Raw genomic sequence first — 19,449 nt, forward strand, 5'->3', positions numbered from 1 at the left:
TGCATAAATCTAATGTAGTGTGTCTTTTTAGCTTGTTTGCATTGGATTAAACTCCACATCTTCTTTATTAACATCAAAGTTCATGTCCTTTCTAACTAAAACGTCCGTGGCGACTGTAATGAACCCAATGATTTTGCCTAACATCTCAACTCCCATAATGGCCTTTGACCTTGCAAACACATGAAAAGCCCTGCAGCGAGTGCTGTTTGCCTTTTGTAGAGCAGTGCACTTTTCAGTGCGCTTTTCATGATTTTTTTCCAATGATCACATGGCAACGGCGAGTTAGCCAAGTCACATCAACACAAGTAAAAATTGCCTCTGGTGGCTATGTCGCATTAAGGTCATGGTATATGGGCGTTCTGAGGCAATGGAAACGGGCAACATCAGAAAGGGAGCTGGCACAAAGCAGACAAAACCAGCATGGACATCAGAAGAAACATTTTCAGTTCATGTATGAATGAAAAGAATCCCTTCCATCTCTGTTACAAAGAAATATTCTGCGCACACAGACTTATTGTCTGTTCCACTTGTTATAGCTTTAATAAACTGTGGAGATGGGATACAAACCTCAGTCTCAACAGACAATCATGTCGCGACTGAATTTATTATCGACTGCGTTCAAATTAAGCTATTTTGTCTGCATGTTGTCAGATTTTTGCACTTATATTGTCCCTGGGTGCATGGTGTTTGCGGTCAACATCACTGACAGAAAGCGCTGACTTCAACTTGTCTGGGGACTGTGGCTTTGATGTTTGCTTTCCTTATTTCCTTAGGATTGGGAATATAAATCACAATAAGTCTCAAGTCTCAGATATGAAGTCCAGTGACAAGACCACAGTCCAAAATCCAATGATTCACATATTCTTATTCATTAGGCTGCATCTAAGTGAAGTCACAAGTCATTTTGGATTTTCTCAAGTCTAAAGCTTTCAGACCCATCCACAACTCTGTAGTTAGACTTATAGAGAGCCAAAGTTACAGAAGAAAGAAAATCTCATTTCAAATCCCATTCACATTTGGAATAACGCTTCTAACTAAAAACAGAGCAGTATAGAGTGTGACCTTGCTTCTTCTGTTTAGATAAGGTGGTAGTATTTTTTATTTATTTTTTAAGTAGTAGTATTTATTAAATATTTCTCTCTTCTTTCTTTTCTGCTTCTTCGGCAGCATTCAACAGCTAGTTCCGACATGGGACAGGAAAGAGAGAGAGAAAAAAATGTTGTGGAGGTTTCTGTACAGCAGAAATCAAAGCTGAAAGAGGTAGGAAAAATTAACTTTAAGGGAGAGTGTTTGGTGAATATTATGTTTATGAGCCAAACCAAGTTACAGTGTACCTGCACAGCCACGCTGGCAAATGTTCACAGAAGCTGTAGTTTGTAGTTTTCTGTGCTTACACAGTAACCGTAGTTTAACTAAAATCCAAGCCACGGAGAAAAGGGGAAAAGATTAGTTTTTTCTGGTATAGAAAAAGTCACTGAACCCATAGGCCTACTAATACATTTATAATAATTAACATTTTTACTATTCTTAAATGTTTTACCTACAAATTCTTTATGTTGTTATTCCTTTTCTTTCTCTAATGATGCTTCACTTGTGAACACAGGTTGAGGACCAGTTGATTTTCTTCCCCCACGTATCATCTGTGCAGACTTGGGTTGAAAATATTTTTTTTTATAGCTTTGGTACGTTGGATATTAGCGAATGAATAGTTAACGGAGATTGTATCGTTTTAAACAAGGAATCGAAAAAATTAATGATAGTTTTGTGTTAGAATTCGGACAGTAAACCTCGGGAACAGGCTTCACTTTTTTCAGAAAGACCGATGAACAAAATGCCGAATGACAGGTTGCATGGAGTTACAGAAGCAAGAAGAATAGAGGCTGAACAGGAAGTGACATCATAGCTATAAAAGTACAGTCTATGCTGAAGTACTTTGTTGTAGAAGAGATATGACATCGTCCTCATCATGCAGCCTCAACACAATGTTTGAGAACGTATAATTATTGTAAAAAATGTTGCAAATAAAAAGGCGTTTTTTTAATTTTTTTATGGAAAGATGCTCTTTGCACTGCTGCATCATGTGACTTGATGATTAAAAAAATTTGCTCACAAACTTACCCACTGCAACATCTAGTGGCGGCGTTAACAGTAAGAGACAGATCAGACACACATTACATTTCATCACACACCGCACACTCAATCAATGCAGACGCACAAACGCTGATAACCACACGCTAAAATAACCAGGTTAAACACATTTTAAGTAGGCTTTTAAACACATTTCATAATACTTATTCTCATTACACATTAAGGGGTTTCATTCCAAAAATGAAATATACACCATTTAATAAAAAAAAAATAAAGAAAGAAATCCCTCTATTACAAAATGACTGCTGGCATGAAAGTAAAAGTCGTTAAAGTCTTACTATTACAGCTATGAGTCATCCTCAGCGCTCACAATGTCGTTCTGTTTTGGAGAATAAAATATCTTTGTTTTTGAAATGTTGACTGATGGCTTTTTGTGGTTTGGATACGAGTTATTTTGATTTATACAATATGATTTTTGGGGGGAATATATAACATCTTTGAATGAAAACCCTGTTATGTGTTTTTATCAAGACCTTTTATTTTCTCAAGTATGAAGCTGCCTCATCCATCAAATCTACAAAAAGTCTGTTCACATTGGCAACGTTGAGTGGCCTATTTAAACATTCATTTTTGAGTATTTTCTCACAGAAATAAAAACTGTCTGTCTGAGTGTGTGTGTGTGTGTGTGTGTGTGTGTGTGTGTGTGTGTGTGTGTGTGTGATGGCAGCAGTTGGCCCTGACGCAACAAAGAAACAACGATTACAAAGACGAGGAATACCAAAGGGACAGATCTAAATACCAGCCCTTACCCCTTCACACACACACACACACACACACACACACACACACACACACATTTCAGCACAACCCGTCCCCGCCCCGCAACCTTTAACCCTCCGAGGAACACTCAAGCTTAAAACACACTCATGACGCATGCACCACTTTTTCCTTTGTGTGTGTTTTAGTGTGTGTAGGCATAAATGTAGAACAAAAGTGCTCTTATGGCACTGGGTTTGTGTGGAATCCCCTTTCTACTTGTTCCCATACACACACACACACACTATGGAGTTCCTCATTTTTCCAAAGTGGCAGCATGGCATGGAAAAGGGCAGCACGTGGAGTTTAACTAGGACATCTCACACACACACACACAGACACACACACAGTGTCTGAGGCGTGAAGTGTCTGGTGTGTGTTAATGTGCCCTCTGTGTGCTGCTGGTGCCAAGCCTTGATGACAGGGGCGCCAGAAATGATGTGTGTGTGTGTTTGTGTGTGTGTTTGCCCACCAGTGTGTGTCAAGGTGTGTTCGCTCAAGTCCGCGATTCCTGATTCAGACACATTAAGGCTGCCGGGGGAGCGCTCTAGACTGTGACGGCTATTTAGTGTACACTCAGGAGATCGAACACACACACCCGCCTGCAGTGGTGTGTTCAGGGTGTCAGTGTGGTTTGCAGTCTATCATTACGCCCTGCAGGGAAAGCCAGGCTAACCATACCAAGACTGGCACGGCCAATAACTCAGTGAGCAGAGAGACTGGATTTACATAAGCATATGCTTTTTCTGTGGGGGTGGGGGGGGGGGGGGGGATCCCTTCTACAGCAGTGGAAAAAGTCAGAGGTCAAAGCAGCAACCCTGAAATGAGAAGAGGCTCAATAGGAAAAATCCAGACTCATAGAAACCAAAAGAGCTAATAAAAGTAATAGTAAAAATACTAGTGATAATCTGTGACTGTTTCCAGGATGCCTAAATTAACATTTCGACCTGTGTTGCAATGCCGCGAGTGGCCACAAGAACAAATTGGCTGCAAGGATTCAAGGCTGACTGGTGGATGGATCCCTAACCAAGTCATCTTATAAAGAAAATGTTGTACATTTTAAAGTTTAACGCATCAATCTGGAGCACTTTGAGAGCAAAATTAAGAGGCTAGATCTATGTAGAATCTGTGATCTTGTAAACAATGTTGTATTCTTGTAAGCGATTTAACCATAAACACATTTTTTGTATAACATACTGTACATTTGAGTCATCAAAAGGACAAGCTTTGCACACTAAATTTGGACATTTAATTTTATAAATACTATATTACATATAGAGTATCCAATCTGTACATTAAGTATTAATTTTGTGAAACAAAGACCCTAAGCACGCATTCTTTGAAAAGTACAAAACAGGTATCAAAGGATGAAAATGTCGTTCTGAAGGAAAGCATTTCATTCTCACGTTATTAGACCGTTCTGTGAGACAACAAAGGCAAGGTGATCTGCAGCTTAAGTCAAACGCACCACTTAGACCTAACACACATCTATTAGACATCATTTTTCATCTCAGTGTATTGATTCAAAGTGCTGCAGATCAAATACACTAACAGCTATTGAATTAAAATAGTTTCTACTGGATGATACCTGACAGGTCATATGGTGAAAATAAATTACAAATATACTTTACTTGGGCTAAAGAGTAAAGGTAATCCAGCTCACTGTCTGAAGTTAAACAAACAACTTGTCATAGTGGACAAGATATATTATTTTATAACTCTCCCATACCTCCCTTTTGACAAACTTTGCACCCTGATTTTCGACATTTAATGTTGCTGGACCCATTGATGGAGACCCTGCAGATTGTTAAGGTGCAAGGTGCATTTGGAGCACACTGTCAGTACTCATATTTTCGATAAGAAGATTAACGTTATGTAGTTTGTCATGTAAGTTAGTTAACGTTTAGGGCAATGAGGGGAAGCCAAACGCCATTCATCCCACACTTCAAAGACACAAACACCGGTGGAAAATCGGCATTTCTAAGTAACGACAACACTGGCAGAGCATACATGAAGAAAGCCTTCGGTGATCGCGCACCACCCGCACCCCTCCTCCATGCAGTTGCTAACACAGTGGATTAAAAAATACATGGACTCTTCAGAAGAGGTAATTATCTTGTAATTTCTATGTCTTCTTTGTCTCCAAAGCTAAACGTTGCTGTAAACAAAGCCACACTAAGAAATACAGAGAGAGTTTTGTGGAGCTGATAGGCTAAATTAGCTTTGTATTAGTCTCGCATTGCCAGACCTTCCTCCACAGCGCTGCGGAGAAGGGTCTGGCTAGTCCACAAAGCATTCCAGGATGGGAGAGAAACGCGCTCTGGTTTATCGGTATGTCTTCAACCAATCACAGTTGTCACAGGTGGCACCGCTGCAAAATAGCCTCGGGAAGGAACTTGTTTTGGTGGTTCAAAAGTTGTTTTAGTCGTGCAACAGATAACAGATAACTCAGATTGGACAGATAGTCTAGCTAGCTGTCTGGATTTACCCTGCAGAGATCTGAAGAGCAGGTAACTAGGGCTGTTGGAACAAATTCCGAAAGTCGAATATAATTTGAATACTAAAAAAATCAATACTATTTGAATGCTGAAATAACTATTCAAATGTGATTTTGTTTTATAAATAGGTTGGCTAACGGTAGTTAATCTCCCTCTTCTCATGTCACGTCTGATGAACAATAAAGTACGGGAGTACGGGAGTGAGAAACATAGTTTTAACATGAAATCGACATCCACCAAAATGCTTATGTTATCAATGGTTAGCCCATTCTGGTTTCCTAACTGCGACGCGAGTTACAGGAGCTTAGCTGGGAGCTTCATGGAGACAGCTAAAGTTAATGTTAGCTGCCCTACTGCTCTCAGAGTTAGCTTTGACTTCATATATTACCTTCTTACAGCTGTATTCTCAGTAACGTGACAATCTGCAAGAAACAGGTTGCCTATAAATCCCTAAAATAGTAGTGGCAGCACCGTTTGGCTTAGTTATCAATGCCGTTAGCATCGTTGCTAACACTATTGTTACTTAGCGTTGTTGGAAGTCCCTCTAGTGGACAGAACGTGTAACAACAACCACATGCTTATAGTGGCATTGACAATGCATAAGCCTGAGTTTTTTAGTACATATTTATAACAGGCTGCATTTGAGAATTAAATATTTGAATAATGTCTGAATATTAAAAAAGAATACCCAATGAAATCTAAATGGTATGATAGAGGAAGACTGACAGCTCTGCAGGTAAACATAGTACTCAAAAATCCACCGGAGTTTAAAATTCCAACACAAAGAAAGAGGAAGGTAACGGACATCCGGCCGAAAAGAAGGACATATGGCGGAATATCCGGCGGCAACGGAGCAATTCAGAAAGTGGAAGGTCGTGGATATGGACTAGCATAATATCAACTCATTTGGCAATGGCTTGAATGTAACGGACGTTCATTAATATAAAATAGCTATGGCTATATACCTTTAAACATGGTGTACGTCATTTTTGGGGATTTGCTGGAACGACTAATGCTGTTGTTCCTCATGGGAGTACAGTCTCGTTTTGATGATGGTGCTGGAGTCTATCATCCAAAATCTCCTTTAATTGTTTAACTGGGTTGAGATGTGGTAGTCCTGTGGTTGGGGAAATTGTCTTCCTGGAAGACAAAACTCCCATTAGGTTTTCCCTTTAATTTGTCACCAATTCCGTAGATCCATGCTCCCTCTGTTTAACAATGTGATGGATTTAAAAGAAACTGATGATCACCTGAATGCAAATACCTGGTGAATACTTTACAAGTTGACAAGGACAGCCTGAATGCGCAACAAGACTCAACTAACTTCTGCACAAGGGATTATAGCAGGGCTGACCAATCATGGGCCACGGAGGCCCAACAGTCTTCAGGTTTTAATCATCAACCAAAGACTGCGACTGCTTTACACTCCTTCCAGTAGAGGGGAGGAACTCACCTGCTGAGGTGATCAGTTGGAATAAAAACCTGCAGACTGTTGGCCCTCTGTGGTACATGACTGGACATACCTACGTTATTAGATACTGACTGCTGCAAAAGATAAAAAGGTTTGTCCTCTGGATTGGGACTTTGGAGGATCCAGCATCTGGGTTGTGACACATCGACAGTGTTTTGCTTCATGATGGAAGGTTGGGTTCTTTGAGGAGATTTTCCTGACCCATTGGGCCATTCTGCCCAAAACCTGCACTGAATTTAATTGACCCAATTCTCCAAAATAAACTGGACAATGTGAAGAATGGAATAAATGTCTTAGCAGAACTGTTTGTGTGTGTTTGTCATTGCCTGCACTGTGGTTTCAAGGCAGAGCACCAAACCTCAAGTAAGAATCTGTGGCATTTTCACATAAATAAATGTCTTCTTTGCTATCACTGATTGACATTACACAGTAGTGACTCCATCTTTATCCGGTTCCACCAAACTTTTCCATTTGCTGTCCTAGACTCATGCTGCCCGGCATCTCTTTTCTTTTAAAATTCTTCTGGCGTGCAGGAAATGATGCATACCATATTTCTGGCTACTTTGGAATAAGCTAAAGAAGTAACATTAGCCATAATCACCATCATTGAATCATGGAAGGTTTACCACTTTAAGACCCACTAAGGAGCAGTTTACTTAAAAAAGAAAAAAAAAAGTCCTTAATTTGACCAAGAGGATATCCACCTATGATGGATAGTTGATGATCAGTCCTTCCAGAAAAATGCGGATTGTTGTTGATTGTTGCGGGCAAAAATCCTTGATTATGCGGCACGTTTTCTTAAAAAATGCGATGGAATATGCGGGATATTCATGCAAATTTATGCAATGAAATTGCAGGAACTTGCAAAAATTGCGGGAACTTGCAAAAACTGCGGTTTGATGAAAAAGAGAAAATAACACCCTGCTTTTCGATGATGTTCACGTCGCGTAATTACATCACTTCATAACATTCCCATGGCAACAGGGGAAAATGGCTGCTCTTGTGTGAAGTAAACGCAACATTTTTCAACTTTCTGCCAAGATATATGTGACTTTTTTGCAACGAAAATGTGGGGATTATGAAATCATGCAAGCCCCGCATATTTTGCGCGGAAATCGGCAATTTATGCGGCAAAAGTGCGGCGTATTTGATAAAATGCGGCCCCCGCATAAATATGCAGACTTTGGCTTATTATGCATTGAATTATGCGATCGCACAATCACGTTTTTCTGGAGGGACTGGATGATTTCTTTCTTGTGAGCAATTGGTGATTTGCAGTTTAAAAAAAACTAAACACCTGTAGGTTAAAACTACAGGTGTTTTGGGTGAAAAGGGACAATGTTTAGGTGTTTTTATGTGTTTTAGGTTTCCAAAGCATTAAGACTATATATGCAGGTTCTTAATGCTTCACATATAAAATATTGTAATAATGTTAAAATATAGTCTTTATTAATGCTATTGAAACAATGCTCATAGAGATGTAGACTATGGGCCCCTCAGTATACTTCTAAAAAATTCAGTTTCACCGCTATGACACTCTCAGACTCAAGAACGACAAAAAGTTATATTAAGTTTGTAAAAAGTGTCAAAATCCAGTGTTGTGCAAGTTCACACCTAACTGCTAGCTCAAAGCTCAGTTCACACATAATGAAATGAACTTCACAGTCATAATTATGAATTTCTAACTACGTTTACAGTCCCAAAAAATTTACTAATTTACATTCATTTCTTCAAGTTTTTTTTTAATAAGCTGCTCCGAGACTGGTCAGACGCTTCTGTTTAAAATTCGTTGAATGATGTTTCCCGTGGCTTATGGTTTGTTTCAGATTTATGTAGGGGGAAACATATCGACGGGGAAAACAATCTTTGACATAATCGGCATACCAGTTGCCACGAATCCTCTTGTGCGAAAAAAAACCCACAGTTCCTGAGCGTTGTTAACGATGCGAGAGTGAACGGCGCTCATGTTCCCATTCATTTTCTGCAAACTTATAAGTTCAGTTCACCGTTCATCAAAAACATGAGCATGTTCTATGAACGCACTCGTTTTCAAGCGTTCATGCACAACAACGCAGCAGAACCAGAGATATCATATCACATTCTAATTCTTTATCAAAACCTGGTGCCTACATTACCCACAGTGCAACTCAACCGCCAACAGTTCAGTTGGTAATTCAGGTGTATTACTATATCATAGTGGTGAAAGTAAAAAAAAAATCAGGGAACTGCAGAGTCAGATGACAATGTCTTTGTGGGCTCATCATTACAAGGAATAACTTTCTTATATAACAGTCGTTTGTATTAAAATATCGATGATAGCATCTTTAAAAATCTTGAACTTTTCAAACAAATTTCGCCAAGATTTAAGTCTTTTAACTTGCAAATCTCCAAATGATTATCAGACAGATTGACATAACAAATACCTAACCAGAAGCGTCTGTTTTTTTGTGTGACATTTAGGGTTTGTTAATTTTGACGTATCGGCTATGTTGTAGTCTGGCTGGTGGACTTATAAAAGCAATACACCCATGCCATCCACAAAGAACACGGACACATCTGGATGACATTCTGGACAGCAAATATGTGCAGCATCCAGATTCTGGCGGTCACTGTAGGGTCATGAATGTCATGAATAAAAAAAAGCAAGAAAGTCACCTGGCATGAAGCAATTTCAATTCGTTTGTCTGGTTCTAAAGCAGCCAGGAAGGATTTATGGGACAAAAAAGAAAACTAAAGCGCTTTCAGAGTGGGATTATAACAAAACTTGATTATTTTTTGGCAATGAACTGGGACAGTTTTGATGACAATTAATAGGAGAGGAGGGACAGCAACAATTATTGAAGGGGCACAAACTTATATAAAACATTTCGCTGATGTAAACACAGACACAAACGCAACTAACTACCTTAAGGAAGGAAAAAACAAGAAAAGATGGAGGCTGGTTGGATCCATGACGAATACTATCATCAAGCCTGGATGCCGCCGATGAAACGGGACACACAGTGTTCATTTTCCATCTGAGCGACGTTAGATCTCAAATATCTCAAAGGGGGGAGGGGGGGTCTGTGCCTGCGAGATTTGGGGAGCCATGACGCTACTGACAGCCAATCTTCTTAAACTTCTCCAACTCTGAAACTGAATCCGACTGATCCGCCTTGGAAGCCGCTCTGCTGAGCGCACACTCCGCTGCAGTAATCTGGTAATCATCAGACATACGCCCATGACCCGTTTTTTTGGTCGCGACCCAGAGATTAAGAAGCCAGGATTTACAGCACATGACAGAGAGCGAGCTTTCTTCTTCTGGTGCCATGAGATATTAGTCCGTCCTCCTTTTTTTCCCCCCTAATTTCAGTCAAGCTTTCTCGGATTCTTTTTCTTCCCTCTGCTTCTCTTAAAGTCACTTTCTCCCTCCTTAACCCTCTCCCATTTATCCATCCCGGCTTCGGCCTTTAGTAACTGTCTGCTTACAGAGAGTTGTGGTATAGAGGATCTGTAGCAGCTCTGTTGACTTTGGCCCCGGCCAGACAGAAAGCCAAGCCTTTAATTTGACTGGTTTCAATATCTGACCCTTAATAAAACAAATATCTTTGTTTGGAGAGAAAGAAATCACCCCCAATTACTGTCGAGCAAGGAGGGAGCGAGCACTACTGGATGTGTGTATTTGTGTGCGCAGTCTGGTCCGGGTCAAGCTAAGTCTTCAAATTGACCTGGCTTAGATAAATAAAACGGAAGAATGTTACAAGGAGCGTGGTCTCCCGTTCAAACCTGGGATCAGATTTCTTCTGTAACCACACGGCTCGGTGTGTGTCGCTCTGTAAAACCCTGATTTCTTCAGTAGAAAGTATTTTCCTGAGCCGCGACCAAATGTAAAAAGTTTCTTGTTTCATCCCGGAGTGGATTTTCTTCTTCTTTATCTCATTCCTTCAAGATCGACCCTCATCTCTGCGCAGCCAGAGTTATCCATCAGTGTCTTGCTTTAAATAAACCTCATCGATAAAAAGGCTTTCTCTCCAAAATTAGATCTCTGCTACTGCATTGCATTAAAGCACCCTGTGGGTTATTATAAACATGAGGAATTACCTTAAAGAATCATGGTTTAGTGCCTTACAGCAAATCATGTAACATCTTTGCTGATATAGATTTTATATTTTGTATGTATTTTTACCACAGTTCCAGGCACTCATTGGTTCCTATTCATTCTGTATGTATAATACAAAGAAAACACTGGATTAAGCCAGGTTCAAATCTCTTGTTTCATTTTGTTGACATATTAGTCACAGGTTGTTACAGAGGGAATCTTATCGCTCAATAAATCACAAAATACTGTCAACAGCCATGAAATATAAAATGTTGTATAAATTAGGCTCTGAATGACATACGAGCAAACCCCTCCGTAAAAACCTTCAGCATATAGATATGAATGAAACTGGAAAGTTTAGTAAGTGCTACTGAAATGGAGATTATTGGCGCCCAACGCTACTGTCTTTCTAAACTATCTTTTTAATAAACTGTCTGTACACTTACAAAGTTGTCAATGCTTCGGTTTGCATGTAGAGACCCTCATTATGCTACCGTGGAAGTGTGGTGCTATTTTGAGCGTTGTTAGAGGTGTAGAAATAGTGATTTACCCTCTGCCCCAAAGCTAGAATAGAATATAGATAGATAGAAACGCAATTGATTAGCATGAAAACATGTCCCAGAGAACATTCAACTCGGTACACATATGTTATTAACCACTAGGTTAATTTTGCACCGGAATTGTCCTTTAATGACAATACATAATGTGCTTTTAAATCATGCTCGAAGAATTGTAAGCCATATAAAGTTACAGATATAGTGAAACGCTTCAAATGTGACATGACTATATTGAAAGTAAGGTTAGGGAAGTGAGTACAGAAGTATTATGTTGCCAATGTGAACAGATCTGTAGCAAGTATCAACTTTAATCTCTCGCCAACGTCAGCAGTTAAAAATTAGCTTATTGAATGAAAAATGGAAGAAGAAGAGAAAGAAAGTACTGTATCTGTAGATTTGATGGATGGTAACAAATCATGAATAAAACAGATGAATGGAAAGCATGTTTGACATTCTGGTTAAGTGATATGAATGAATGAAATTTAAAGATGAGTTTGGTACCTACATCAAGGCTGGAAGTAGAGGCGGAAAGGTTAATGATAGCTGAACCGGATCCATCTGCAAGCTACGAGACACATGCACACACATAAACACACACACACATTTTAGGTTAGCTGGTTAGGGTTAGCCACAACATTTGCATCACATTTTAGTGAATAGACAAACAATGTGAATTATTTCATATATCTGTGAAAAACGTTGGTTCGTAATGTTAGAAAACGCACACGTACTGTGTTATTTAACGCTAACATCATTAGACATTACATACTGACATCACCAGACATATTAGTGACTCAAACACACAGAAACATCGTCATGTGTTTCCATCAAACAGCAACAATTAATCAAAAACCTTGTTTTGTGAGGGAAAAACTGAGCCTTTGCTTGAATGTTCTTTCCCTGGGAGGTTCTGCTCTGCGAGGTGCAGAAAGCATTGTTGGGTTAGCGCTGATCAGGCCCAGATTAGAAAGACAAAGTGTTTAGATGAGGTCACGGAGGAGCTGAGCACATGAAGAAGATGGAAAGGGGCGAGGCAAGGATGCTGTAAAACACCAGCATTATGCGACAACCTCCACATACAGTATGTGGGCACATACAGTATGTTTTAAAAGTTGGAATACTGTTTACTGCAAATGTTCACCTTCATATCAGCAGTCCGACTCTTTCATTCAGCATTCAGCACAGAAGACATGTGCCCCCTGTTTTTACTGTATGCCTACTGTCAAGTAGTCAGCCATGTAAGTACTACTCATGGAGGAGTTTTGCGAAGTCTGAGCAATTAACCCCGATTATGTCTGGGCTTAAACTACACATTCATCCCCAACAGTCTGTGTTACAAACTGGGTGTGAAAGTTTGAACTAATATCTAATGAAAATTGCACTGCATCAGTAGAGTTGGGTACCAAAACCCGGTGTTAATACGGCACCGGTGCCTTAACAACCGGTATCTACCGGACCGAAAAGTAACTTTGGTGCTACTGAAATGCCAGCGCTGCCCTCTGATGCTCCGAAACGGACGTTAGAGCCAACAGAAGCATTGCTGCATAAGACGCTAGTTAACACTACACTTGGCAGCAGGTAATGTTAGCCTACCGTTAGCTAGCAGCTGGATTAAACACAGTTAAAATGCTGACAGCTAACGTTAAACGGTGTGACTGTATTTCACTGTACAGGATTCCAACACCGAGACGTAGTCTGCAGCTGTCGGTGTCGGAAAAACAACTCAGACGGTGCGTTCACTTGAAACTCGCCTCGCCATCCTTGTGGTGCATTCAAAGTTATTGTAAAATACCCTTTTTCCATCTAGTGGTTGTTTTTGTCATTTACCAGCAATTTACCGGTGAAAGAAGTTATTGTTATCACATATTTAATAAATCATTACATTTTGACCATATGGCCTTAGCAATAAACAAGCCGTTCTTAAATGTCGCCGACTGTTGTTTTCTGCTCCCTTTTTCTTGTTTATATACTTTTTTTTTTTTTTTATCTTTTTAAAAGTCTCGGTTGAGGCACCGGCACCATTTTAACAGTATCGCTTTGGCACCGGTATCGGAAAAAACCCAAACGATACCCAACCCTAATTATAAGAGATGGGGGCCATGTGACTATAATATCAGTCAGGACATTTTATTACATTATTGTGATTCATTCCCTTTTGGGATCAAGTGCAAATTCTATTCAAACTTTATCTAAATTAAAACTAAATATTTTAAATGATTGCATTATTGGGTGCTAAAAGTCCAATTAGCTGAAACTAATACAATCGAATACAACAACCCTGCAAAACATGCTACCTTTTTAAAAGTTATACCGTTTAGTTTTTTCATGAATTTATGGTTATTGTAGAGGTTGAAGTTAGTTGTGCTTCTAATATTTAAAGCCTGCCTTCATTGACATCAACGCAGTGGACAAAACAATAAAATATGCTCGGTATTAGTATTAATCAAGACAAGTTTGTACCGAGCATAATGATAAACATTTCTTTTCTGGTTGGAATCTGTAAAACGTTTTTGTTTTTTTGGGCCGACTAGCGTGCCAAACTTTCAGCTGTCGCCGTAAATGTATCCATCGGTTGCATCACTGTTGTTGTATGCACGCAGAGTTGTTTTGATGTCAAAGCACTTTAATTGGATGTGGGCGTTAATGACAGGGTGTGTGCACTAATTTTAACACCCCACTTAAAACTCTGTGTGCGCCGCACACACACACACATAGATGAACATTAGCTCATACTGACCTCCCATGTCACCAAACATTTGACGCCGCCCCCCACAAACACAACAAGACAAGACAATTGAGTTTTTTGCATCAGTGCAAGAGAATGGAAAAATTATGTGTCGTGAGTATGAGGTAACAGCAGTATATTAGAGACAGTCCCATGATGTCTCTCCTTATGTAAAATATTGAGAGAGAAAAAAAACAGACCTCATCAATATGAAATTGCGAGTGCGTGTGTGTGTGACGTGTGTGTGTGTAGCTGATGTGGCGCCTGTGGGTTAAGGGATAACAAAGACGGACACACAAATAAATTAAAGACCAGAGAGGATTTAAAGATGATGGAAGGATCACAGAGGGGATGAGTGGTTGATGAACCACAACAATGAAGAGAGAGAGGAAGAAAAAAAGAGGAGGATAACAAGCCCTCTTAATGAGCTACCACATTAAACCGAATGCCAGCTTGATAGACAGAAAAGGAAAGAAGGAATGAGAAAATGAATTAAAGGGGTAAAGGGAATTAAAGAGCAGGATGGAGGGAGAGAAAGAGACAAACGCAAAAGAAGTATGGTACAGTATGTTGACAGATATGGCACAAAGGAAAGGAAAGTAGTGATACCAAGAGGGATGGAGAAAAGATGGTAAAACGACTGGAAGAAAACGTAGTAGAGGAAAAGTAGAGGAGGGGGTCAGAGGTAGAGGAGGAAAGAAAGCAAAGAAGGAATGAAAGGAGGGATGGAGGGAGACAGAAAGTGATGCAGGAAGGAAACGTCATGAAGGAAGGAAAGGGAAGAAGAGAAAGAAACAGGAGCATGGTGCAAGGACAAGAGTAGAAGGAAGGAAAGAAAGGAGGACACTATAAAGGTAAGAAAGTAAGAGATAATTCTGAAGGGAGATGGCATGAGGAAGAAACTAAGAATGAAAGGAAGAAGGAAATACTTGACTACATCAGCAAGGTAGACGTGTAAGAAAAAAAAGAGAGGGGAGAGAAATAAGAAGGAAAGAAGCAACGGAGTCGTGTGAAAGAATGTAAAGTGGAACAAAGGAAGACGTGAAAGAAGGATGGAGAGATGTGAGTAGGAGAAAGAGGGTGAGTAAAAAAAGAAGCCAGGGAGGAAGGAAGTGAAGAGGGGGTGAAAGTGGAGGAAAGAAAGATGAAGGAAGGCAGCAAGGAAAGAAAGGAAGGAGATGAGGAAGGAAGGGAGGAGCTGAAAAAAGATGTAGGGAGTGTTCCAGTGCGACCCTGTGTGGATAATGAGACAGAAGACAACTAACAAGGAACAGACTCCCTGTGTTTGTTTATACACACTTTCACACACTTTAACACACACACACACACACACACACACACACACACACACACACACACACACACACACACACACACACACACACACACTGTAACACACACACACAAACCACAGGATCTGTGTTAGATATCATCAAGGGTCAGATTTTCCCCTTCAGTGATCACCAGGAGGAAGACTTCACAAAAGGAGAGAGGGAGGAAGACGAAGAAGATGGGGAAGGGGAGGAAGAATAGGAGGAGGTCCGAAGAAGGAGAGGAGAATGAGAGAGGAGGATGGGAAGAGAGAAGGTGGAGAAAAAAAGAGGAGGAGAGAGGGAGAAAGACAAGAGAATATGTGAGGAGGTGAGGAGAGGGGGAAGAAAGGGCAATGAGATGAGGATGCAAGAAAGGAAAGGAGAAAGAAGAGAAAGATAAGAGGAAAGAGAAGGAACTAAAAATAATTAGAGAGAAGTGAAACAATGATGCAAAGGCTAATAAGAAGAGAGGAAGAGGAAAGAAAAGGAGGAGTTGAACAGAGGAGAAGGGAAGAGACAAGGAGAGAAGAGTAAAGAAAACAAGGAAATAAGGAGGAAGGAGGAGAGGAGAAGAGGAGAAGGAGGAGAGGGACAAGGAGAGGAGACGAGGAGATGGGAGGCAGGGAGAGGAAAAAAAGGAGAGGAAAAAGAAGGAAAGAGAGGAAAAAGGAGAGGAGAGTAAAAAGAGAGAAAGAAAACGAGACAAGGAGGGAAGAAAAAAGAGGAGAAAAAAAGAGGAGAGGAGAGGGATGACAGGGGAGAACAAGATGAGAGAAAAGAAAGAGGAAAGAAGATAAGAGGGGGAGGAAAGGAGACAAGTACATGGGGGCGCAATGAAGGGGGAGAGAAAGAGGGATAGCAGGACAGAAAAGAGGAGGAAGACATGTTTAGAAAGGGCAAAGAAAGTGATGAAAAAGAGGCAAAATGACAACAGATGACAGGCGAGGGGAAAAAATGAGGAGGAGGAAGAGAAGAAGAAGAAGAAGAAGTGAAGGACAAAGGAGAAAGAGAAGCTGCACGACTCCAGAACAGAAGTCTGGAATCATTGGATCCACAGAGTCGGGGCTGACAGGAACCACAATCTTGGAATTCTTTCCCCGAAAAAACACAACTTCTCCACATATTCACCGGCTTTAAATGTTACTTTGGTATTCTCAAAAGGGGCCAATCCAGTGGTTTTCCATGTTGTAGCCCATTAACTTCAAATCCTGTGCACTTAAACAGTACAGCAGAACGTTTTCCAACATCTACCATACTGTCTTTACTGATTTCTTAAAAGGCGGACTTTTTTTTTATTATTATTTTTTTGACACAATTACAGTTCAGAATAAATTTCAACTAGGGAAAGAAACTAGAAAAACAGCTGGCCTGGCTCTGTCCACAAAATCTCACTAATTAATTTTGTCTCATTCGTTTTAACTGTATTAAAACGTATAAAAAAAAAAGAAAAAATGAGAGAGAGAGAATTCGCTGTGCGGGGAGTTGTGTGCCGGAGTATTTCTGTTATTATTTCTAACCTCAACCACTCAGAGGTGTCAAGTAACGACGTACAAATACTTTGTTACCTTACTTAAGTAGAAATTCTCGGTATCTATACTTTACTGGAGTAATTATTTTACAGCAGACTTTTTACTTTCTACTCCTTACATTTTGAAAATGGCCTCGTTACTCCTATTTCAGCTTGTTTTCATTCCGGCTCGTCATCGTTCAAAAACACACACACACAAAAAACCTATCCAGATAAATCGCGCCATCCGGAGAGAGTGAATTTGATTGTGGTTGGATGACAAGTATAAACGTATAACATTCTGACATCCTATTGGTTTGTACACAATCCATCGCACCTGCACAGACCCGGTGCTAATGCGGCACCGGTGCCTTAACGACCGTTATCTACCGGACCGAATAGCAACGCGGATTTCGGTGCCTTATTTAGGTGCCACTAAAATGCCTGCGCTTCTCTCTGATGCTCCAAAAACGGACGTTAAAGCGAATTGAAACATCGCCGCACGGGACACTAGTTAACACTACAGTTGGCAGCAGGTAACGTTAGCCTACTGTTAGCTATTTAACACTACACTCGACAGCAGGTAACGTTAGCCTACCGTTAGCTATTTAACACTACACTCGACAGCAGGTAACGTTAGCCTACCGTTAGCTAGCAGCTGGAGTAAACACGGTTAAAATGCTGACAGCTAATCGGTGTAAAAGTGTGTCTGTATTTCACTGGAGAGGATTGTAACACCAGACTGTAGCTGCCCTTGTCTGAAAAACACAGACTCAGCCTGAAATAAGTTATTGTTATAAGTTATTGTTATTACATTTTTAATAAATCATTTAATTTTGACCCTGTGGTCTTAGCAATGCACAAGCCGTTCTTAAATGTCGCCTTGTGCTCCTTTTTTTTTTTAAGATCAACTTTTTATTGTTTTATATTTTTGAACAGACAAATACAATTGAACAAGGTGCTTCCTTTTTTGGAGAGGTGGGGTAGAGCACTATAGGCCGCATTTTTTCCCCCTTGCATTACTTTTATACTTTAAGTAGTTTTGAAACCAGTACTTTTACACTTTTACTTGAGTAAAAAGCTTGAGTTGATACTTCCAACTTCTACAGAAGTCTTATCAATCCCTAGTATCTATACTTCTACTTGAGTAATGAATGTGAATACTTTCGACACCTCTGCAACCACTGATGATCATGTCTTCAAATTTAAACATTAATTATTGTATAACTAAATAAGCAACAATCAAAGTGAGGGACTGTCACTTCTCTTTCTGTCATTGTCTCTCACTTCATCTCTTCCATCATTCCTTGGCTCTCTCCATCTTTTGCTCCACTTTCGCACAGTTAACTCCCTGAACTCTCTTCTCCTTTACTATTTTTAGTAAATGCAACAACAACATTATAAACATAATAATTAGTTGGTGTTTTTATGTTCTTTTTTATGGACTTCGGGGACTGCGGTCGGTTTGATGACAGTGCATTCCTCAGCCTTCAGTGCTTATTGGTGATTACACAAGGATAACTGTCGTCTTTGTTTGTGTGTGTGTGCGTGTGCATGCGCGTGTGTCTGCATTATTTACGTTTGCCCCCTCAACAGTGTATAAAAGCCTCCTGCCAACTGCCAAACCAATGAGACCAAATTATGTTGTCTCCTGAATCTATACAATTCACTAATATTCAAAAGAAACCATTTAATTGACCACAGCAGTGTGTGTGTGTGTGTGTGTCAGGGGATAAAGGGCTTGTTTCATGTGTTTACAGACTTTGCTCAGAATTTCCTCCTTCGTAAAGTTGGATGATGGATATCCTCGGTTGACAATCTTTCCCTCAGCTTAAAGGAGAATTCCGGCCAATGTTTACGTTAATCTGGATCGCTATAAAAATGCGAGTACAGTCGATAGAAAAAAAGCTCCAGCTTCGGGTTCTAACTCTCGGCAAGAAAGTGAACGAGCATATAATCAAAACAATGTTTTGCAAACACATTTGCAACAGGTTTATTTATCAGACCATGGAGCAAATTTGAATCAAAAACATAAAAAAAAAACTGTAATGGCTTAAAACTGTCCGACGATGATTGTTCTCACCGTAGTCCCGTCGTTTACCGGTTGAAGCTTTGTGTTCTGATGGGACTTTTAGTAGTGCGGAAGTCTTTCACGTGGAGCTCCAGAAGTCAGAGTGTTGTGCACACTTAACAAAGAAACACCGTTTAATAATGTCTTTTTGGGAGTTTGTGTCCTCATGAATGTGTGGTCATGTCTGTGGGTTTTGAGTATGTGTGCGTGATAAAATGTCAATTGTGTGTGTGAAACTGGAGAAATTTGAATAGGGATTAGGTTGATTGGAAAATAGTTTCCATGTTTCTCCTGTAACAGCAAAAGAAAGAAAGAAAGAGAGACA

The 19,449-nt window shown here is 40.0% G+C and overlaps 1 protein-coding gene across 8 annotated transcripts in view; it reads right to left on the bottom strand.

Annotated features, from left to right (window-relative positions):
* dysf (dysferlin, limb girdle muscular dystrophy 2B (autosomal recessive)) overlaps nucleotides 1-19,449 on the bottom strand; it is a 122,775-nt gene that overhangs the window by 30,463 nt on the left and 72,863 nt on the right. For 5 of the 8 annotated variants that reach the window (XM_028606132.1, XM_028606130.1, XM_028606133.1 and 2 more), the window contains one exon: nucleotides 12,014-12,073. The exons of the other annotated variants lie outside the window; for them this stretch is intronic. In XM_028606132.1, coding sequence (XP_028461933.1) covers nucleotides 12,014-12,073 — 60 coding nt within the window. The remainder of the gene's footprint in view (nucleotides 1-12,013; nucleotides 12,074-19,449) is intronic. 8 annotated transcript variants of the gene reach the window in all.

This window comes from Perca flavescens, chromosome 19, assembly GCF_004354835.1.
Source record: "Perca flavescens isolate YP-PL-M2 chromosome 19, PFLA_1.0, whole genome shotgun sequence".
Taxonomy (NCBI): Eukaryota; Metazoa; Chordata; class Actinopteri; order Perciformes; family Percidae; genus Perca; species Perca flavescens.